Here is a 22,970-nt window from a genome sequence, read left to right as displayed (position 1 = left end):
GGCTAAGGTGGTTCCCGGTTTTAAAAACCACAAGCTGTGTCCCGAGGCTTGTGTCCAAGTACCAGCCGAGCACCAGGTGTCGGACTCGCCTTAGAAACCTGCCGTCTGCGCGAGGCTGACAGAGGCCAGACCAGGGCCGAGGCTTGTCCGCTGGGGTCTGCTGACCTCTGCTCTCTGGTGGGTGTTCAGCCGCAGGTCTGCCGCTCTGCCCTCCTGTGTTGGGAGGGGGCTGCAATGCAGAGAAAGTCGAGGGAAAGCACACATTTTTCCAGACATTTCCCATGCCTGCCCTGCGCTGGGGTCCCTGGGGAGAGTGAGTGGGGGTCCAGCCTGCAGTTCTGGGTCTGGTCAGCAGGCATCACCCTGCAGCCAGGTGTGGCCGGCCCTGCCCCCCGGGCCAAGGCTCCCCGCTCTGGCTGCACACGTCCTTACGGCCCCACAGGAGCCAGACACACGACAGGGCTGCAGAGGCGACCGGAAATGCTGGTGCCAGTGGGTGCTTTCAGGGTCCAGCCGCCTGACTGTGCCAGTGAGATCAGATCAGGGCTTGTGTCTGAATCTCCTGCGGTCTGGGCTCTGCAGCTCCCACCCTGGCTGGGATGAGGCTGAGTACAATAGTCTGTGTGACCGTGGCCAGGTCGCCTTTGACGCCTTGGACTCCCTGACCCTTCTGGGTGTTCCCCGGCGTGTCCTGCCGGTTCTGGCTCCCCACTTTCCACCACTGGAGCGTCCCGCACAAATCTGACCGGAGAGAACCAGGCTGCTGTGGTAACAGATGTCTCTGTTTTCATCACTAGAGCCGGGAGCTGTGGGGCATCTGAGTTTCACGGAGATTCTGGACACATCTCTCAAGGTCAGCTGGCAGGAGCCCCTGGAAAAGAACGGCGTCATTACAGGTAAGTGTCTCTGTCTCCAGAAGGAGGGAAAGCAGGCTCGCCCCACGTAGAGCAATGGCTAGGGCTTCACGCACAACGGCTGGCAGCGCGGGGGCCCGCCGCCACCTCCAGGGCGACAGGCCGCGTGGTGAGGGCGGAGCCGGGCCACCACCCCAGGAGCGCGCCCTCCGAGCCCAGCCTCCTGCGGGGCTCTGCCCTGCAGGGCTGCACCCCAGAGTTGGGAGACTGGCCCTCTCTGCGTTGTCTTACCAAACCTCCCACGTCTCTGATCACGAGGACCGGTGTTTCCTCTGGCTTCCTCCCTCTGTGATCCTCTCCCTTCGTTCTCAGTGACATGACACAGTCAGGTAGCTCTTGTGATTGTGACCGTTTTACAGCTGAAGAGCCTGGGGTCCAGGCCTGGCATGGGGGGAGGGGGTGGCCTGTCCTCAGCAGCCGGGCCCGTAGGGCCTGCGTGTGCGGGAACTCGCTAAAACCTGCAGTGACCACGGCGCTTACGGCTGGCGTCCAGGCTGGAGACCCACAGCCCACGAGCGTCCAGGCCAGGCGGCCCCAGGGGCTCCTGCCTCCACGTGCCGTGCTGCAGGCCACACGGAGCCTGGGGAGGAGCTCGGGAGGAGGGGCGTCCGGGAGACGGGAGCCCAGACCTGAGCGCCGGCTGCCCCAGGACAGCCGACTCCCCTCCCCCTGGCAGGTGTCTCTGAGAAGCAGCTCACCTTTACAGGGTTTTTAATTATTTTATTTTGCAGAAGAGATTTCTGGAAAACCTTCCAGGTTAAAGCTTAATTTAAATCTTGATTTGGAAAAAAAATAATTCTAGGTTTGATGCAATCCACACAGGCTCTGGCCTTGGGTGCAGTCGGGAAGGACCATGTTCCATCACCTTAGGGGCTCTGGGGGCCTCAGCTTCCCTGTCTGACCCCGGCCTCCCTCCACGGGCACCATCACGGCCCTCACGGGGCTGCGGGGCACTCAGGGAGGTGGCCATGCAGAGCAGTCGCCCCGAGCAGCTTGGCCACCGGCAGGCATCCCTTTCTGTTCAGTAAACGGTATTTGAAACGTCAGCCAGCCACATGGGCTGCTTACAGCTCAGTCACGCTGACCAGATGCACCTTCTCCGTCAGACACTCTCTGGGGACACCACATCCATCCCACTAGTGAGCCCGCGGGAGCCAGGGCTGTCTCATCCGTCAGCAGGTGGTCACGATGTCCAGCCGCCCGCAGAAGCCAGCGTGGTCCCTCGTGCGCCCACACAGGCGGTGCGGCCAGCATCCTGGCAGGAGTGAGCTGCAGGGACCCGGAGGGATCTGTGTCCCCAGCCTGGCCACTCGGCTCTGGGGCCCCTTCCTCCACCCTGTGTCCTGGGTGGCAGCAACAGTGCCCGTGGGCACTTCTGCACGCAGGAACCTCAGCCTTCCAGGATCTTGTTAAGAGTCTGAACAACCACACGAGCTGCGTCTTACAATGTCTGAGACCTTGGTGATGATGTCCCAGGGTCACCGGCCAGCAGGTGGCTGAGCCAACACAGGTCGCAGGTGTCCTCTCCTCTGCATCATCGCCAGGCTGGAGGTGGGGTTCGAGCCATGCTCCCAACCCCAACCCAGAGCTTCCCTGCCCCCTGGTCACTGTCTCAGTGACTCTGTAAGTCTCTCACGGGCCGCAGGCCAAAGAGACCCCCGGCAGTTCTGCTTATTAAGTAGTTGGGTGCGCACCACTTCATGAGTATGTTTATCCTGGCAACTTTAATAGCTGTTTGAAAAAAGAATGCACATTAATTGAAAGAAGAGAATATTTTTGTTTCCTTCTTAAATAACCAGTTCCCTGCGGGCAGGACGTGCGCACCCCTGGGCGCCGCCCAGCTTCGTTCTCCGACTTGGAGTCAGAGGGGACGCCGCCTCCTGAATTTCCTGCCCCACATTGGTTTCCACCCAGTTCTTGTTTCCTTATCCCCCATCCACCAAAACCCAGCTCTGCAGAGACAGGAGGCTCCTTCTGGGCTCTGCTCGAGCTGGAGGGACAGCAGGCAGGCCCCCACAGACGCGGGCCGGAGGGCCCAGCGTCCCTGACCCTGCAGCGCCTGGGCGCCCAGCCCACGGCCCCGGGGCGAACCCCTATGCCAAGCTCCTCCTTTCTCTCCCGAGCCGACCTCTGTCACCACGCACCTGCCAGGTGCCCTCCAGTCAGCTGTCCCCGAGCAGACCCCCAGCAGGCTGAGTGGGGTCCTCGGACGGCACCACAGAAGGAGGGCACCTTCGATCGGACGCTGCCACCGCTCACCCTCTTTTAAGTGAACTTACGAGTCTGGTTCTGCCGTCGAGAAGCTGGTGTTTTGAAATGGACACGTTAATAAGCCAGGAGTGGAAAAAGTCACTACTGAATCCGGACGTCAAAACCCAATCCGCTGAGCGTTCTGAGGTCTCCTTAGCGGAGGACCGCGGTGCTGAGTATGCACCGGAAGAGGCCGCCTGTTGCCGGGGAGAGAAGAGTTAAACAAAGTGGGGGTGGGGCGGGGGCGGGACGCGCAGACAGCGGGAGTCTAGTTTAGACAAATATCCCTTCAAACTACACAAGGGGACGAGAAACAAACACGCCAGTGGGAGGGAGAACGAGGCCAGAAGCACCAAAAGCTGGGCAGGAGGCTGCCGTTGGAAGAGAAGGCTTTCCAGCCCAGACCCCTCGGGGACCGCGAACGCGGCCCGAATCAGCGCTGATTTCGGGGGGGAGGAGAGACGCGGGCCGTCTGCAGCCGCCAGCTTGGCCTTCAGTCTCCACCGTCTGCTGCGTTTCGGAAACCTGGCCAGGACTCCCTGGTGGATGGACAGATGGACAGGACTCCCCCGCTCACAGACACTCACGCAGCCCCCACCCTGTCCTGCACGACCACCCCAGACCCTTCCTCCTGGTTTTCGGTCTTGAAGGAGACCCAGGGGTGTGCTCGTCGGAGCAGAGCCCGCATTCCCCGGCTGCTGATCACGTCATCGGTTCTCACCCGCTAAGAGGCTCAGTGAGCCCACTTTCGTGTTTTATTGAGCACGTACCTGTGGTCACGAGCAGCAGCCTTGTTTACGGTGGAGCCTGGCCTTCGCGGGGCGGGCGCGGCTCCCATGTTGGGACGGTAAACGCGGCGGCAGAGGCACCGAGGGTCCAGACCGCAGCTTCGGGCAAATGCTCGGCCTCGGCTCGAGCACGGCGGCCCTGCTTGCCGCCGGCCTGTGCTGCTGCCCCCGCACCCGCCCCAGAGCGGGAGTCGGGAGCCGTGGTGGGCGGACGCCCCGGGAAGGGCTCGAGAGGGAGAGGGCCTCCCCGGAGATGGGAGCCTGACTGTGCGGTCCCCCGGTCCTCCCCCAGGGACGCTGCCCTCTGTGAGGCTGTCCCCACACCGACTTGCAGGGCAGTGCCCCCAGATCAACTTGGTTTCCTGTGCCGCGTGCAGGCAACACCCCAAAGGCCTTTTCCGTCCTGCAGGGAGAGTATTTCCCCAAGGCCGGTAAGAGGGCCTGTGTCTAGGGCACAGCTGCCTCTGAAGCCCCTCTCAGGAAATGCCCATGTGGCACCAGCTCCGTCCCTCGAAGCCGCCCCGCCCACACCAGGGGCTGCTGTTACAGGCCGCAGGCTGGCCTGGTCCCCCGCCCTGGGCCGCCCTGTGGTCCCGATGATGCCCCGCGGGTAAGGAGGCTTCGTCAGCCCTGGAGCGGGTGGGGGTCGTGCCGCCCGGGCAGATTGCCACTGGGCCCGCGCCGTGAATTCCCGCCTCCCCGCTGCCTCCAGAAACCCTGATTTATGAGGACCAGGATGCGGACAGACAGCTGGTGATTGGATGTACTGCTCTCTGGTAGAGAATTTACTTCAGATCAACACAGAATTATTTCTGAAGCTCCCCCGGTCGTTAGTCTCAGTTAGGCAGCCGTTTGGAGCAGATCGGACGCCAGCTGGAGGCAGCGCCGGAGCCAGGCCGCCTGCCCACCCGAAGGCCCGTGTTGACGGCCCCGCACTCCATCCATCTGTGTGCGCTGCCCAGGCCAGCTCGCGCTCTCATGCTGTTTGTCGAGAGCCTTTCCCGGGTCCACGGAGTCCTCAGTTGTCCGTCTGGCTTGGTTTCTACCCACAGCAACGGCAGAGAACCTAGTTATCAGCGTTGATGCGAGCTGATCCTAGCATTTCTCTCCTAAGGATGCTGGAATTGCTGTGTTTGGGCCCCAGGTTGCCATGCAGAACAAGATGCTGTGTTTAGTAAGTTTTGATGAAGACCAGCTTTTAAACAAATAAAATTGTCTGACAGACAAGGTCATGACAGTAGCAAGAGACGTAGCTGAGTGCGTAGGAGACAACACAGCAGCAGCACTTCTCGTCCCCCCGCCCCCATTCCGCGAGGACCCTGAGCATCACATTATTTGGAGATTTATCAGGCTGACCCGCCGGGGCCAGGCACGGTTTTCAGGTTCACCCACCGCATCAAGACTGCGGGGAGAAGGTGGCATGGAGGGGGCTCTGGGAGGCGCAGAGCGCCCGGGCCGCTTCTGTCGACCTTGGTCTCCTGCTTTGCAAAACGCGGGCGATGATGGTCCAACTGGAAGGCTCTGTCGTGAGTTCGAATGAACTAACGAGTGTGAAGTGCTCGGAGCTCCACTGGAGCGCCGTCAACGCTCTGTGTGTCTGAAGCTATTCATGCTCACTGCCTTGAAGGTGTGCCTCTTTTTAATTGTCCGATTAGGTCCAGAATTCTGAATTGGCAAAAGAAAGAACCGATTATGTTAGAGCATCGTGGTGTCGGTGCTGGCCCACTGAGAACGAGGGAGGCAGGCGTCAGGGTGGGTAACTGGGAGGAGGGAGGTTCTAGGTCTGCCCTTGGGCGATGGTGGATGCTCGGCCAGCATGGAGCGGAAAGCGGGGCGAGGCTGGAGAGGCAGCTGGAGCCGCGGGCCAGGAGGGGCCCAGTGGTCCCCGCAGCTCAGGGCAGAGGCTTCTGGTAATCCCGGGGACTTGGGATGCGGCGCAGCACCGAGCGCTTCCTGCATCGCTGGGTGCCCCACCTGCACCCACCGTGGCAGCCCCTCGGTGCACAGGGGTCTCCAGGTGTGTGAGCGACAGCAGCCCGCAGCTTCTGGCATTAATTTTGTTTCCACAACACTGCAGTCCCGAGGCGCTCTCCTCTAAGTTCTCGTTTACCTGCAAGTGCAGGTTTCCCATCATGTGCATTGCTCTCATCGGAAGGAGCGGGAGCTTGAAGCCCCCTCCCAGCGCCCCCGCCTCCCGGGCTGGTTGTCGGGAAGAGGGGGAGCAGGTGCTTTCAGCACTTCCCTTTGGCCCCAGGAGCTCTCGCCATCACCTCCTCCCTCTTCAGGAGACGAGCGTCCTGTCGTCACATAAAGCCCCCTCCGAGGGGGCTGAGTCCGGAGCCAGCCCGGCCTTCTTCTCTGAGCCCCAGATCACAGTGGAACCCGGGGTCGGATAAATTGTGGTCATGAGGCCCCAGTGGACTGAACTGAGTACGGGGGAAATCAGACATCGCTTCAAAACAGGAGGCTCAGAGCGGGAGGCCGGGCTGGGAGCAGCACGCGTGTCCTCGGGGAGAGAAACTTCAAGGCAGAAAGAAGTGTCAGTGTCCCCACGAATCAGCTGCGAGCCAGGAGCAAGCCGCTGACTTGAGGGACGGGCACTGAGAACATCAGCTTGTAAACGAGGAAGCACAGGTGACACGCCTCCAGAAAGTGGCGGGAAGGCCGAATGGAGCACAGCTGGCTGGCAGTCGTCGCTCAGCCGCCTTCAGTCCCCACCAGGGACCGAGGCCGCTGAGGTGTGCAGGCGGGGAAGGGGCGTGGGGCCCCGACGGAGGGGCCAGACAGGAGCCCGGCTCTGGGTTCGTCCCGGGGGGGCAAGGAGTCCTCAGCAGACGCCAGCGGACCCGCCGAGCTCCCCTCGGTCCGAGGTGCCAGGAGGCGTCCAGCCTCAGGCCCCGATGACCCTGTGCTGTCACTTCTAGGCTACCAGCTCTCCTGGGAGGTGTACGGGCGGAACGATTCCCGGCACACGCGCGCTCTCAACAGCACGGTGCACGAGTACACGATCCGGGGACTGGCCTCCCTCACGACCTACACCATCGACGTGGCGGCTGTCACCGCGGCAGGGGCCGGCCTGGCCACCTCGTCCACCATCTCCTCCGGCGTGCCCCCAGGTCAGTCCCCCTCGGCTGTTTCAGCTCTCGGAGGCAATGGGCATTTTTGTGCACACATCTCTGGGGGTCTTTAAAAGGGGGGTGTCGGTGGGGAGGGTGCAGCTCAGTGGGAGAGCGCATGCTTAGCATGCACGAGGTCCTGGGTTAACTCCCCGTACCTCCATTAAACAAACAAGCAAACAAGTAAAAACTTGCTTACCTCCCCCTCCAAATTTCTTTAGCAAATTTTTTTTTCTAAGTAGGGTGTTGTCTTCCGGCTCGGATGGTCGGGGGTAAATGACAGCGACCCACCGTCAGCCCCAGGGCTCCGGGGTCTTCTGATCTGGCTCATGTCTCTCCTGTCAGGCTGCGGGGCGCTGGGGGGAAGACAGTGAGCTGGGACTGAGGTCCTGGCTCCAGGAAACACGAATCAGGACCACACGGAGGGAAACATGGCGTCTCTTCAAAGAAGGAGGAAATAGGGACATTACAGGGAAACCAGGAGGCACAAGACTGAACTCACTCAACAGAGCGTGTGGGTGTGCGGGAAGGGAGGGGGCGGTGGGCAGGGAAGGGCACGAGGGGACGAGGGGGGGCGGGGAGGGGACCCTGCTCTCGGGGCCCGTCTGAGAGTCCGGTGTCCTGGGCGTTCACACTCATCCCGGAGCAGCGAATGGCCCTCAACTTTGTCCAATTTTAAAGCTTATGTGTAAAATGAAAGCGTTTTCCCAAGGAATTCACCAATACATGGGGGCGTGGGAAGACGTCGTGGGGCTCTCAGTTCTGTTCTGCAGTGAGAGCCAGCGACCTCTTGCCCTTTGAAGGAGGCCCGCTCGCCGTGGTCGGGTGTCCAGGAAGGCTCGGCCGCCCCGTTGTCAGGCCCCGAGGGCCCGAGGCCGCCGTCCCCACTGGAGCACCTCAGTCTGTGCGCCCTAACTGTCCTCCTGGGAGGGTGGCACGTGCTCCGAAGAGAACAGCAAACGCACCAAACGTACACAGTTTAAAAGCAGTCCCCGTAGGAACACCCGTGCTCACCACGGGCACTTCTCCTCACAGGGACTGCGTGTCACGCGGGCCCAGCCGCCCAGCAGGTCACACGCGGCGGCAGAGAGGGAGGGGCTGTGCCCTGTCCTCCGAGCAGGGTGACCCCGTAGGGCACCTTCTCAAAGCGAGCAGCCCCTGGCCCTGCCGCCCCGGGGGGCTTGAGCCCTCGGGGCCCCGCAGCGAGTCCCTCGTCCTCTGAGGAGCAGCCACCACCTCGCCCGGCTGTGGCGCTGGTTCTGATTAGTGACCCCGCCGCGGAGGCACAGCGCCGGGCCCACTCCTGCGTGTCCAGCCACGGGCGCGGGCCGAGGCCCGTGGAGCAAGTGCGGTGCGAGCACACTCGGGGGCAGGCCGATGCTTTTGCACAGGCGTCTACAAAATCAGTGTCTTCTCTCTTTTTTTGGAGAAGTCAGTCTTTGGCTTCCAGGCAGATTCATTTATTCCCCGTAAACACCTGCTCCAAAGCACACGCGTAAACTACGCTGGCGCTTTGGTGACTAGTGATGGGGTCATCATGACGATGGCCTGTCATTCAGTTTATGCCCAGTGGCTGGAGGTGACACTGGGGCGCATCCCTGGGTGTGACCAGGTGTTTCCCTGGGTGGCTTGGATGCTGTCCGACCAGGGCAGGGCAGTGGGCTGGCTGACCTCACCTCCGCAAGGCCTCTGCCTCCAGCGTTACTGTGACCAGCACGACCCTGGACGCGGAGGCAGCGGGGAGGGAGGTGGGCCCAGCCGTACTGGGTGAACCCCGTAACCACAGTGTCCTGCACGGACAGGTCAGATCAGCTGTACCGCCATCCGTCCTAGGACACACTGGGCATTCTAAGTACCGGCCGAAGCAAAACCACGTGATGACAGTCACTTTGGGGAACTGTGTCCTGTTTGCTGTGCTTGAAGTTTACATCCATTAATGGCTGAAGAACCGTCTAAAGAACCCAGAGAGCTGAGAGATACACAGAAAAGAGTCACCTGTCCCTCGAATGAAATATTTTTTTTGCTTCGAATCCATTAAACTCGATGTGGAAAGGACCGTGAGAGCCGAGTGTCGCAGCCTGCAGCAGCACGAATGGGTCACCAAAGCGGCTTTACTGTCCCTGTGCAGGAGCTGGTCTGAAACACGTCAGGCAGTGGCAGGTTGGGGGACCCTTCCCCAGAAACAGCGCCGTCTGGAAACCTTCCCTGCCACCTGCATGGCATCTTTCTTCCCCTCCTTTCATCCCCTTTCGTTTCCCTGGAGTGTTTGCCTGGCCCAGCAACAGACGCTCTCACTGTGGACTCAGTGTTTCACTTCCGGTAGAACAGGCCCCTGGGGGAGCAGCCGCCTGAGGGCCGCGGTTCAGCGAGGAGGCCCACACCCCAGGCAGCCCGGGGGCGGGAGCGGCTCAGAACCCATCTGCTCTCAGTCAGTTGCCCGGGCAACGGAGCCCAGGCGGAGTGGGGAGGCTTCTGCACTTGCACCTGCATCTAGTTGACTTGGAAACCAGACCTCAGCGGCCTGAGGCTCAGGACCTGCATGCCCACCGGGTCCGGCTGCCCGGAGAGGCGCACGGGGCGCACTGCCCCACGCCCTCCTCTTCTGAAGGCATCTGGGTCATTGCCAAAGGGGGGACAGACACTCAGTCCTTTGTTTCCTTCGAGGAGTCTGGGAGGATGACATCCATCCTTGCTGTCCTCATTTAACAAGTGTCCACTGATTCCCCTCTGTGTGCGGAGATGAGTGAGGCGTGACCCCACCTTCAGGGCCGCCCACCACCTGGAGGCCACATGGTACGTCTCCTGAAGCCACGCAAATGACTAGGCGTCTAACTGGCGACCCTGTGAGAGTGACAGTCTTGCTGTGAACACGTTCCTGGCAAGCTCTGCTCCTCGCTCTCCTGGTTGTGAAAGCCAATCCTGTCTTGGTATAAAGACGTTTGGGAACCGTTTATGCACTGACACGTTTAATGCACCTCCTAAGTGGTGATGGAGGTCCCGTCTCCACCTTGCCTCTCTCGTTTATCTCCAGAGCTTCCCGGGGCCCCATCCAACCTGGTCATTTCCAACATCAGCCCTCGCTCCGCCACGCTCCAGTTCCGCCCGGGCTACGACGGGAAGACGGCCATCTCCAGGTGGATCGTGGAGGGACAGGTGAGCGTCTCGTTGGAGCCGGCAGGTGGAGTTTCCCCAGGAGCGCTCCCGGGACCTGGGTCTGACAGGTGATCGACGCCTTTGCGGGTGATCGATCGGCAGCTGGAGCTGCCCGGGGTGGTTTGGGAGGTGGCTGCGTTTGGAGGGGGAGAACCAGAGACTGGAGACGGCTGGGGCACTGGGGCAGGACACGGAAAGAGGCGGGAACACGGGATGTTCAGCGGAGTCTTATTTAAAGCGATGGAGGGGGTGGAAATTCAAGCTGTGGTCCAGCATAGGTCCCGGAGGTGTGGTGGCCTCGCTGCCTCGCGTTCCTCTCGTGCTGCTGTGTCACAGGCCAGCAAACAGACTCAGGCGGTTGCTGGGCACAGCTCCCCCTTCGTGTGAGTGAATATGAGTGGGTGAACATGCAGCGTTCACAGAGCATGCAGATTTCCAGGCCCCATTCGAGGCCCCCGGGGTATGGCAGTAAACGGCCAACCGAGGTTCTGCTGAGTGGGAGCAACCTCTCTGCTGAGCAGAAGTAGCAGACTGACCATGTGAGCAGAGGCAGTGTGCTCCCACGATGTCAGGTTCTGGGGGGGGGTCATCTTTGGCGTGAGAGCAGCAGCCCCTCGGGGGCCCGGGGGGGACAGTGGCGGGGAGGTGGGAGCGTTGGGGATGCTGCTTCTTGGTCTGGATTCGGGCTACATCCGTGTGCACATCCGGGCTTGTCTTCCTGTGGTAAAAACTTAACGTTAAAATGTCGATGCTTTTCCTCAGAATTATCACGCAGTTGTCACACCTGATAAAATTAACAGAAAGTCCTTAGTGTCATCTAGTAACCATCCACACTCAGATTTCCCCAAAGTTTCCGAAAAGTCTTTTTACCGCATTTTCGATGAGAACAGAATCCACAGAGTGCACACTATGCCTTTGATTGTCTCATCTCTTAAATCATTAAAAAAGCTTTATCGAGGTATAATTGGCAGGTGACACACTTGGCATTTCCGGTGTGTACAGTTTGGTAAGTTTGGGCTGGGGTGTGCACATACGTGAGCCTGTGAAATCCTCACCGAGGTCAAGACAATGAGCAAACCCATCCGCCCTGAAAGTGGCCTTGTGTCCCTCGTAACCTCCCCAGGGCTGCCCGCCCGCCCCTGCCCACCACTCAGCTGCCTGCTGTCACTGGAGGGTGAGCCACCCTCGTCTAGAGCCCCCGTGTTCCCCGCACCACAGCCTTGGTGACAGAGCCCACTTAGCTGCCCCATGGAGCGCCCTCGGTCAGAGAAGTCCTTCCATGCCCTCGTGGTGCCACTGCACGTGTCCCTCTGGCCCACGTTTCCCGTAAACAGGAGGAGCGTTCTAAATCCCTGTTAGATCAGTTCCACGTTGTCGTCTTGTCGGAATAACTCCTCGTGGGGCGGGGGCGCCATACTGCAGCCCGTCACGGTGTCACAGGGGTCGGGGTGTCCCGGTCGTGGGGACACGGGCGCCGGCACGAACCGCAGCCTGGGCCCTGCCTGGTCCTCCCCCGTCAGCCTGGTAGCTGCCGGTCCCCCTGCCGGTGGTCTGGGCCTGGCCTGAGTGCTGCCTTCAGGTGCTGGAAACAGCAATGCTCTACCAGCCCGTCCGCACTGAGCGGCCGGACCCCTGGGATGAAGCACTGCTCCTCCCTCAGGCTGCTCGGCCGCCGCGAGCAGGTGGGGGCAGGGGCTGCAGAGCAAGGAGCCGGCCCCAGTTGCTCCCAGCGTCAAGCAGGTTTTCCTTTCTTCTTTTGCCCTTCTATCTCTTGTCCTGGGTATCAGTGTGAAAGCGCAGGGGTTTTTTTATGTATTCAGTGTGTTTCAGTCACCTACAGTCATTATTCTTTTTGAACCTGAAACTGACCCATCCTGGCCAGTGGGCAGCCCTTCGCATTCCAGGCCTTTTGACTTCAGGACACTGATCTTGGGCGAGTTCCTTGCTGTCTCTTACAGGGCGCTGTCCAAGGAGCATCTTGGTTGTGCACCAAGCTCCAGCTCAAATCAAGCCGTTTCCACCTGGTTTCATTTAGTGTCAGCTGGTACTTGGAGACCACAGTCTGGGCACTTAGGGTGGGAGGAGCCCAGGTGGAGTGGGGAGGCTTCTGCACTTTCACCGGCATCTGGTTGTCTTGGAAACCAGACCTCGGCAGCAGCCTGAGGCTCAGGACCACGCCCACCCGGGTCTGGCTGCCCCACGCCCTCCCCTTCTGAAGGCTCGTGCTGCTCACTGGTCGTCGTTTCTGGGCGCTCCCGGGGACGGAGAGAGGAGACGCACACTTCTGGAAACATCATGAGCTCATACTGATATTTCTAATTCAAATTTAAGTTTGCTTAAACCTTTTTGCTGACACTGAAATTGTGCTTTCTAGAAACATTAACGAAATTCCTTATTTTCTTTATCCTATTATTCTCTAAATAGTTTCACAATTGTAACATCCGTGATACTCGAAACAACAAGCCTGCGGAATGCGTTTTAAGTGTTTGCCCTTAGACCGTCCTGCCCTGTGGATGAGCAGCCGAAATCCTGAGTCTGAATTCTTCCCTGTGTGTTTATACCACCAACCTAAGGCGAAACGGGGTCCATTCATACCAGTGCTTTTGTGTTTTGTTCTTTCACTTCAGTTTTAGTGATTGCTTTCTTTAGAAATCATTTTTCTTTTTAAAAAATTGCTCAAACGTATTAAATGTCATTCATTTCTGTGCATATAACTCACTCGCATAATCTCAGAGTCAAAACTGTTTAAAACAATAGGTGTGTTCAGAGAAGCCTCTGTTCCTCTTTCTTCCTCTGCTCTCGCCTCTCCCCCCCGAAGCCCCACATTAGGTTTTGGTTTATCCTCCTTTGCCTTCCGCGGCTAAGTGAATATTTGTCCTCGTGTCCCCCTTCCTAACTCGGAAGGCCGCATGGGGCCCCCTGCTGTCTTCGGGGGAGGACACGTCATGACGTTCAGTGCGCCTTGCATGAGATATTCCCTTGTGTGGACATGGTGTCCCTGCTGGTGGACGCCTGGTGTGTGCATTCATCCTCTGTCACCACCACCGCAAATGCCCAGAACCTCAGTGGCTTAAACAACCCAAGTGTACTGCCTCCAGCTCTGGGGACCAGAGCTCCACCAGGTCCCGTGGACTCAAATCCAGCTGTTTGCATTCCTGTCCGGAGACGCTTGCTAGCGGAGGGCCGTCCCCTCACTCACGCGGGCTCTAACAGCACTCAGCTCCCTGTGGTCGTAGGACCGAGCTGGTTGTCACCATCCCTGGCTTCTAGTGGCCGCCGCGTCCCCTCCTCCACCTTCAGAGCCAGTGATGGCGGGCAGGTCCTTCTAGGCTCTGACTGTCCCCTCCGTCTTCCGTCTCATCTCTCTGGCCCCCTCCTCCGCCTCCCTCTTCCACGTCTCAGGACTCACACGAATAGACTGCACCCACCCAGAATAATTTCCTCTTTCCAGGCTCTTAAGCTCAGTCACGTGTGCAAAGCCCGTTTGGTCGTGGGGGGCAACCTGCCCACAGACCCCAGAGATCAGGGTGCGGACTTCTCGGGCGGGGGCGGGGGGGGGAGGCTGGACGTCTCGGGCGGGGGCGGGGGCTGCGTGCAGGGGCATTGTTCTGCCTAAAGGCAGTTTCCAGCCTTTTGCATGATCGTGGTGTGTTTTTGCTGATGCGTCTCTGGGATAGATTCCTAGGAATGGGACTTCAGGAGCAAACAATGGATGTACGTAAGTTTTCTAGACGTTACTAGGTCTGTCTGTTACAGGCTGTACATTTTGCATTCCGTCAGCAGGACGTATAATTCTTTGCCATGCCAAAAAAACTGAAGGTCTAATTTATCAACCTTTTCTTGCAAGCTTCTGGGTTTTGAGTGTCAGCTGGAAGGGTTTTCCTCACCCTCTGGCTGTGAGGGAACTCACCCCACGTGTTGCTGCCGCGCCTAGGGCTTCATGTTCGCTTTAGATCGCCGTCCGTTCGGGATTTGTTCTTTGATACGTGAGTGAGGTGTGAATCCATTTTTTTTTATCATTTTGCAAATAGCTATGTAATTTTCCCAAAGCCATTTATTAAAAAGTCCACATTCTTCCTCCTCCTAATTTGTCGTCTTGAATCCCCATATGCACTTGGATCTGGTTTGGAACTCTTTCTCCTGTTCTGTTAGTTTGGCTGTTCATGCACAAACTCCACATTGTGTGATTATAGAGGCTTTGAAATGTGTTTTAACACCCAGTAAGGTCTCCCCAGCCCCCACACACACGCACACGCACACGCACTGCGGACTTGTGCAGGACTCCCCTCTCCCTGCGCACGCCCCAGGACGCTGGGGCTCTCCACCCGGGAGCGTGCTGCGCCCTTCCATTTGTTTAAACCTCCTTTGGTCAGCTGTTCTCCTCCTGGCAAAAGCACTGTGCTGTCTGTTCCTGCCTTCGCTCTGCTCCCCAAAAGGGTGGAAAACTGGGGAGCAGTCAGCGTGCCTCAAAATCTGTGATGGGAAGAGTGTGAGCTCTGCACCGGCAGCCCGGCTCCCCGCTCTCTCTGGCCCCCCTCTTTCTGAGCTCCGCAATCCTGGACGTATTTAACTGCCACGTGCGCCTTAATGTCCTCGTCTATAAAACGGGGTCAGTAGCACTATTGTGAGATTGTCTTGAGGATTAATTAATGTGTGTACATTTTTAATTACATCTTCTGACTATGGCTGGCATTGATTTTTGAATTATTTTTAATTTAATGAGCCCTCTCATTCTAAGTGCTTTAACGAACGTTCACTCATCTGATGCTCGTGCTGGTCCTGGGAGGAGGCGGCTGTCCCCTATCTCACCGCCGACACGGCAGGGCCGGAGTTGCTCGCCGGGTCCCACAGCCCCGCGCGGGGGCGGGGCGGGGCGGGAGCAGCCCGGCCCCCGCGTCACAGCCTGTGCGAGGGCGCCGGGCCCTGAAGCTGGGGGAGGCTCTGGTTAGTTTGCCAGTTCTGCTGCGGCTTCTGTACAGCAGCTGCGTCACCTGTTGCTGGTGACAGTTTTATTTTCCCCTTTGGAATCTTCGTATCGTTCCTTCCCCCTTTTTGTTTCTTTTTCTCGATGCTCTTGGTGGGAGTGCGGGGGCCTCCTGTGTCACGTGGAATCAGAGCAGCGATGGGACCGTCTCCCTTGTATTTCTCGCCTCGAAGGCGTCGTTTTAAGGTCTGATTATCGAGCACGCCATCTCCCTCCGCGGCGGGCCCGCAGGGGCTTTTTGCTCTGCGTGTTCAGCTAGCCCGCGTTGGGCTAAGACGAGCCTTTCTAATCCTGGTTTGCTGCGAGTTGTTTGGGTTTGCTCTTTAAGAATTTTTTTAAAATCATAAAAAATTTTAATTTTGTCAAACTATTTCTTGCACCCATGGAGTTGCTCGTGTTTTTCCATCGTTCATCTGCTGGCAGGATGATCTGTGTTGATGGTCTAAGGCTTAACCATGCCAAGTGTTCCTGAGATAAACACAATTTGATGTTTATTTTGTTTGGTGTAGTTTGGATCTAAGATTTTCAGACCTTCAACCCGTATGTTTATAAGTGAACTTGGCCTTTTCCGGTTGTCGGTTTGGCTTTTGAGATCCATAGTTGACTTTCTCACCAGTTTTCATAGATAAAGATGTGTTTGCCCTGGAGAGGGAGGTGAGAGGCAGAATTGCTGGCGCCCGGACCTCACCGGCACGGACGGGAGCCCTCGGGAGCCCCTTCCTTTCCTGGGAGGGGTTTTTCCTCCCAGCGGCGCATTCGTGGGGGCGCAGACTTCAGAACACGCGGCGCCCAGACCCCACCCCAGATCAGTGCATCAGCATTTCTAGGGGTGGGGTCCAGGCATCGCCCTGTTTGTGTGTGGTTTCCCAGGTGACACGGTAGGTTGGAAGGAGGTCGTGCCTGTTGCTCTGGTCCTGGGCGCAGGGGGTGGAACATGTCAGTGATCCGGCCTCCCCCAGGTCTCTTTCCAGAGCTTCGGAGGCTCCGGCTCCCCGGGGGAGGGTGACCTGGGCGACCCCGTGCCTCCCCCTAGTGGTGGCCGTGCCCCCTACCCAGGCGGCCAGTGCGGCGAAGTCCCTGGCACGGAGCCCGTGGGCGGTGGCACTCGCTCCCCCAGGTGTGCTGTGCTTGCGACAGGGTCACCACCTGCCTGTAGCCGCTTCTTAAAAACTGGAGACTGCCCTGCCGTTTATTTTCACCTTCACCTTGAAAGTATTTCGAAACTACAGAAAGGTTGCAAGAGCACTACAAAGAATGACCCTTCACCCGGAGACCCATCTCAGTTTTGTCACTTGTCCAAAATGTCCTCAGCAGGGAAGGGACCCAGCCGAGGGCCACACGTCGCATCTGGCCGTCCTGGCTCTCCACTGCCTCACTTGGACCAGCTCCCTGGCCGTTCCTTGACTCTCATGACCTTGACACTCTCAGAGATCACAGGCCGTTCATTTCCTATGCGAACCCTCGATGTGGATGTGTGCATTTCTTCACGACTAGACCCAGATCACGCATTTTGGGCCGGAATGTCTCAGAAGAGGTGCCGACCTCCTCCCCCGCCTCCTGTTGGGTTTCCCGTGATGCCGATCCGTCCCATCTTTGGTGGAGTGAACTTTGCTCACATGACTGAAAGGGGGTCTGCCCGGTCTCTCCACCGTGGAGGTGCTTTCCTCCCCCTCACAGTGAGGGAGGGTTTTGTGAGGAGACACTTCAAGATCATGTAAAAAGCTCTCCTTTCCACTCACACCCCGAGTTCATCAGCCGCTGACTGCGTCTCTCCAGAATTAACTCACATAACAAGGCAGCCGGTCGTGACCTTTCTAATGCAATCATTTCTTCTGCGTTTATAGATTGGACTTATATTGTAAAAAAAAAAAAAGGCTTTTCCTTCTCATTTATTTATTCACTTAATTGTATATATCAGTGTGGACCCACGGGTCCTCTTTTATTTAACAGATTATAAGACATCACTGCCATTATGTTGATGCTCCAACTCTCCTGCACATGAGCTGTGGGAGGCCTCCAGCCAGCTTCCGTGTTCTCTTGTGTTCCCGTCACTCTGAGCACCTCCTTACTTTCTGGCACAAGATATGCTTGGCTTATCTTCTTTCCTCGTCTTCCAAGGAGCCTCGGGACCTTTCCGTGGAGAGTGATATTTAGAAACCAAGATCTGGGCACTGGGTGTGCTCATTGCTCCTGGGGCGTCACGGCTCCCAGGCCCTCTTGGGGCACAGAGCTAGGAAACACACGTGCTCATAGGCACGCAGGTCTGCATCCAGGCCCATCTCTGTGTCTGTCTGTGTACCCCGAGGAGCCTTGGTTCACACTAGCACCTCCACGTACAGTTCTGTGCCACCCGCTTACTCAAGCTGCCGTCTCTCCACACTTAGGCTCGCCTGCATTGCCCCGGCTGGCCCCAGCCTCTGCTTACTGCTGCCCCCCCCAGCACACGGCCAGTTCTTTGAGCAGAGCGGACTGCTGCCCTGCTTGGACACTGTCTTTGTGTAGGTCCCGACCCGCCCCCATCACTGGGCTCCTTTGCTCTGTCCTTCTGGAAGGAAGGAAGGACAAAGGCTGCCCTAAAAATTTTAACTTGCAAACTTAAGTTACCAAAATCTAAAGTTAATCATTATCTCTGTCTTCCTCCCAGTGGTACAGGGTTCTAAACGTCCTTAATCCCAATCAAGTCACACTTGTTATTGTGTCCAGTGTCCAGTTCCCCCTTGTTTTCTGTGTCCCCAGGGGTGGTGATGACTGTCAGTCTCTTTTCTCGTGGGCAGTGCTTGCTTAAGAGTTCACAGGAGTTTGGCTGCAGCTTCGCTTCCCCGCTATGTCGGCCCCCAGGTACCTGCCTTGCTCCCCCAAGCACAAGGCACTCTGCGTCCATTCTGCCCTGTCCAGCATGGCTCCAGCTTCGGTGTGGGAGGCTTTTTAAGCTAGCTAGTCTGCCGCATCACCGGAACTAGAAGTCCCTTAGAAATAGTCTTTCTAAAATAATTCAAAATTAACTCAGCAAGTCTAAAAATTCTGGTAGTGCTGCAGAAGGTTGAAACTTCAAAACCAAAAAGGAAAAATTTCCCCTAAAGCTCATTATCTGAACCATTTGTGTTTCAATGTTCTAGAGAGTAGCCATTTATCTATCAAAAAAAAAAAAAAAAAAGCTTAGCTCCAGACCCCGGGGGAAGGGTCATAGACTGCCCCAGCCAAGAGGAGACCAGAAGTTAAGTGCTGAGTGTTTCGTCGCTCGTTGGGCTGGGAGCCCTGAGCCGGTTCCGTCCCAGAGCTGACACTCCCACGGCCCTGTGGTGACTCCTCCGGCCACGTGGGCAAGACGCCCCTTTCCTCAGGCGTCTGTATTGACTCCATCAGCAGGCTGCCCCCTGCTCTGTGTCACACCAGTCCGTTCGCTTGGCTGAATTAGTGGGAACTGGTTTTCATTCATACGCTAAGTTACCCCGAGAAGCTCCCGTTGACGACGTGGGAAAGGTTGGCAAGAACATCCATTTTTTTGGCCAAACAAATCCTGCTTTTATTTGTGATCTGTTCCTCCTGACCTCAGAGGCATCTAAATAGCAAGAGGTCCATTCAAAAACGCAGGGATGGACACCTCTTTAAAGGCCTTGGAAGGTAGTTCATCACTCAGCCAGTGTCTGGTTTGCTACAAACCAAGGCAGAATATACTCCGCCCCACCCACCGCAGCTCCTAACACGTGTACGGCCCCGTCCAGGGAAGGAACAGACCTGTGGCCTCGGAGATCTCTCGAGGAACTCCATCCCCTCCTTATGCCACCTCCCTGGCCTTTATCACGTTCCACACATCGTCCTGTGACTCACCCCCAGGGAGGGCCACGGGCAAGTTCGTTTCCTGAGGACACGTGTGCACAGAACAAAACCGTTGATGCCACGTCAGCGGCAAACAGCGCGGGCTCTGGACTGGAGAGGCAGGCCCTGAGCCCCGGCCCCGCCCCCCGCCAGGTGGCTTTCAGCAAGTCTTCCTGTCATGGCCCTTCAGCTGTGAAGCAAGAAAGTGGCACCTGCATCCCGGCCGCCGGAGAATTAGAGCGCTGTTACGTTAGCGTTCCAGGGCGGCCGTGGCTCTGCGCTCTGCAGGCACGAGGTGCTTTGCAGGCTGAGTCTCTGAGAAAGCTGTCTGCCCTCAGGACAGGGAAGGCTGTCTTCAGCCTTCATCTGTACCCGAGTGTGTCTCCACAAGTTCCCTGGACCAAGCGGCTCCAGCTTCCTCAGCTCAGCACGATGGGGCCCTTGGCACTGTGACTGGTACGGGCGAAGCCGTCTGGAACACGCCACACCTGATTGCCTTTGAAAGGCCAGCCAAGCCCAGGCGTTCCGTACGGCTGTGAGACTCCAGCGCTCCCTCTTCCAGTCTCTTGTCCAAGAAGTGCTTGTCGCCTCCTGCTCTGAGCCAGGCTGCAGGGCTGGGATTCACAGAGGAGTAGGACTGGGAGCACCCAGTCCGGTGGGCAGTTGGCCACTTGGCGATCGATCACGCTGGAAGCAGGGAGGTGATTTAACAGCGGTTTGCTCAGGGCGCTGGCGGGATGCTGAGGAAGGACGCACTGAGCCCTAGAAGGCTGCAGGGGCCCGTCTGAGGGACCACGGCCGTCAGCCCGGGCAGAGAGGTGGCAAGCAGGACAGAGTTCACTTTCCTCCCCTCTGACCCACTTCTCAACCACATCTTCTGTGCAGACAAGCTTCCTTTAAGTTCTGACCATTTTTAAAGCGTACCGGGAAGCTTGTGTTCTTGGAGTTACCGTCAGTCAGTCACGGAACCAAAGACCCTAGTTGTTGGGGAGCCCATGGAGAGGCCTGTCGTAAGCTGGGGGTCCACTGCGGGTTAAGATTTTAAAAAGCAGCTTTTCCAGGTCTTTCTGGCCCCATGATGCTTTGCTCAGTCAGTCACCTTCGACTGCAGAGTGAGCGGAACACCTCTTCCCACGTCTTCAGGGCGCGCGCCGCGAGAGAGGAGATTGCAAATGCCGCCTGTTTGCCGCCCGCTCGGCACCTCGGTGAATCCCTGCCGCCTGCACTCACGGCCCAGATAACAGCCAGTCTCCTTGAGAGGCTGCTCCCAGCGAGCTTTCTGTAATGAAGACGCTGGTGGTAACACTTAACTATAGATAGAAACCCTTTCCATCTGAAAATGGAAAAATAAAAAAAAGCTCACGTAGGGCTTGTTTGTGCATAATAGTCGCCATTTTCTTAAAAGGAGCTGCTTTGGAGAGTGTTCTGGGCTAATAAGATAGAGCGCCGGTCTGCCGGTAACTGAGGGGCAGTGGGGGTGGGGGCTTCGTGCCCGGGAGCCGCAGGACAGCGCTCGTCGAGGTGCCCGCGGTGGCCCGCAGTGCCCGCGGCCGCAGCGTTTGGAGAGACCTCCCTCAGAGACGTCGGGGCAGGGTAGAGTGACACTGTCTCCCCAGTGCACGTCCCACCGAGGTCCCACGGAGGATGGCGTGTCCCAGGCCCCAGACGAGTCCCTGGGACGCCCATCACGTGAGGGCCCTTGGCTTCACGCGGGAAAGAACTCATCGTGGAGCGAGGTAGCTTTATCCACAGGTGCGCACCCCACAGACCACATGTGGGTGTCCCCGAAGGCCAGTTAGGCCCCGAGGCGCGGGGTGGCTAGTTTTTGTGAGCTCAGTGGCCTCCTATGCTAACCAGGGGGAGCATTATTGCAGCTACTTTGGGGACGGAGCTGGGGCTCCCAGGAAGTGAGCCACTGCCCCCTCGTCGGCCTTCTGTGGTTGCCCGGAGCTGTGGCGGCTCGGGTCATTTACCATGCTGGTGCACTGCAGTGAGCACACAGTGGTGCTCAGGGTCCACTGGAGGCCAGACGCCCCGCGTCCTGGGCCCCTGGGCCCCGGGAGTTGCCTTCTGCCACCCTGGTGCTGGCTGCTGCGGCTTCTTTCCGCAGAAGTGCCCTGCCCTTCCCTCCTGTCTCGGGGGCGGGGGCGGGCTGTGTTTTGTTTTCCATCTGCTGACGTGCTTGCAGGGTCCGTGGGCTCGTGTTTCCCCAGCAGGCCCGGGCCCCTCCTGGTGGGTCTCCTAGCGGTGAGCTCGGGGGAAACGGGGGCTTGGCCCCTGAGTGTGTCCGCTAACCCGCGGGCGCGCCCGCCTCCGGTGAGTAGGGAGATTTGGGGAAGAAACAAGGCACCGGGACCTCCTTCTGAGGGAGAAGCAGGGGGCCGTGGGCCTCCGGGGGGGGCTGCGTCCGGGAACCCTCCTTCAGAGAACACGAGGTGCGCACGCTTCAGATAGACATCTCTGCACGGTCCACTCTTCTATTGTGCATTTTCAGTGATTTCTCCTTCTCTGTAACAGTCCGCGAAAGAGCACACTGGGAACCACGGAGACGTAGAAAGACCCGAGAGTCCCGGGGACAAGATAGTCAGGCGCCCGGCGTGGCCCGGGGTCATTCCAGTGTCCCACCTGGAACCGGGCTGGCCGTTTGCAGGACGGGACCCGCCGGGACCTGCTAGGAAGTGAGTGGCCACAAGAAGGCTGGAGTGGGGGACAGGCTGGCGGGAGAAGCCGGCAGCAGAGCAGAGGCCGGGTGTGTCAGTGAGGAGCCGTCCGCGGCACGAGGCCGCTGGGGTGGGAGGCCACGCGGGGCTCAGCCCGGAAAAGCCCTGCAGTCAAGCCGGCACCAGGGCAGCGGCGGCCGGGTAAGGTCAGGGTCCGGCGCACGCTCAGGACGCGAGGTGCTGGGGCTGCGTGCGGGCCCGGCGAGGGGCTGCGGCTGTGCAGCTCAGGAGGAGCTCCAGCTGCTGGTGTCCGCGGAGAGCATAGCCGCTGGATGAGCATGTGTTCCCATGGAGCCCGAGCCACCCCCATCCAGCCACCCCCGGCCCCCTTTCTTCAGTAGAGAGTTTCCACCCCTTGTTTATGCCTCTGTCAGCTGGCTGCCTGCTTACCACCTCTGCCGGAGGAAGGAGACCCTGGTGTGTTCTGTCTCTGGCCGGGTCACACGCCAGGTTTTTTAATCTCATCACTACGAGGTCTGGAGTTGAGGATTCCTAACTGCTGATAATATCTCCTCCTTCCCTCATTGCGGTGGACATTAGGGCCGTTCGCGGCCTTTTGATGAGTGTCTGTCAGCATTTCAGTGGTAATAAACCGCGACCGCAGTTGAATTTCTTTTTCATAATAAGAAGGAAAAGGGGGACATTATGTCTGAACAGTCCGTCAGGTGTGCATAAGGGGGCTGTCACCAGCTCTAACGGTCCTTCAACAGCGACCCGGTCTTCTGGGTGAATCTGCGAGACGGTTTCATCTCTGTCCTGCTGCAGTGCCCCCGCCCAGGCGCCCAGGAGCTGCGGTGACAGGTGACCATGAACTACACATGCCGATATTTCAGAACGTTTATTGTTTGCTTGATTGTCCGCAGTAACACCCTTACGATGGCTTTTCTTGTTTTTTCCTGATCAGCGTAGGAAGTCTGCACGAGGTGAATGGTTTGAAGTGGCTTTTTTGTTCATTAGTCCATCAGCTCCTTTTAGGTTCTATTACGGGACTTTTACAGGTACCGCGGGAGAAGAAAACACTGCAGCATACGTGACAGCTCGGGTCCAGCTGAGGGAAGCCTTTCACTACAAGTGTCATTGTCAAGAAACAGAGCCAGCTGTCCACGTAGATCACAACTGCCAACTGAAGTAAATTTTGCGAGTGGCGTCTTCCTGCTCTTTCTGAGGACCGCGCAGGTTCTCTCGTGCTAATTCTCTTGGTGCATTTTCACATTTCCCTGTGTGTTTAA

At 58.1% G+C, this 22,970-nt stretch overlaps 1 protein-coding gene and 1 long non-coding RNA gene across 6 annotated transcripts in view; one reads left to right on the top strand and one right to left on the bottom strand.

The window, feature by feature from the left end:
* SDK1 (sidekick cell adhesion molecule 1) overlaps positions 1-22,970 on the top strand; it is a 719,511-nt gene that overhangs the window by 596,708 nt on the left and 99,833 nt on the right. For all 5 annotated transcript variants that reach the window (XM_072943395.1, XM_072943396.1, XM_072943397.1 and 2 more), the window contains 3 exons: positions 798-896; positions 6,877-7,068; positions 10,100-10,221. In XM_072943395.1, coding sequence (XP_072799496.1) covers positions 798-896; positions 6,877-7,068; positions 10,100-10,221 — 413 coding nt within the window. The remainder of the gene's footprint in view (positions 1-797; positions 897-6,876; positions 7,069-10,099; positions 10,222-22,970) is intronic.
* Positions 4,717-7,719, bottom strand: LOC140687182 (uncharacterized). Its single transcript, XR_012061354.1, has 3 exons — positions 7,268-7,719; positions 5,927-6,062; positions 4,717-5,617 (listed from the first exon to the last, which is right to left on the bottom strand). It is a non-coding gene; the product is annotated as an uncharacterized lncRNA (long non-coding RNA).

Source organism: Vicugna pacos, chromosome 18, assembly GCF_048564905.1.
Source record: "Vicugna pacos chromosome 18, VicPac4, whole genome shotgun sequence".
Lineage (NCBI taxonomy): Eukaryota > Metazoa > Chordata > Mammalia > Artiodactyla > Camelidae > Vicugna > Vicugna pacos.
The sequence above is the reverse complement of the archived record's forward strand: the minus strand, read 5'-3'. Positions and strand labels throughout refer to the sequence as shown.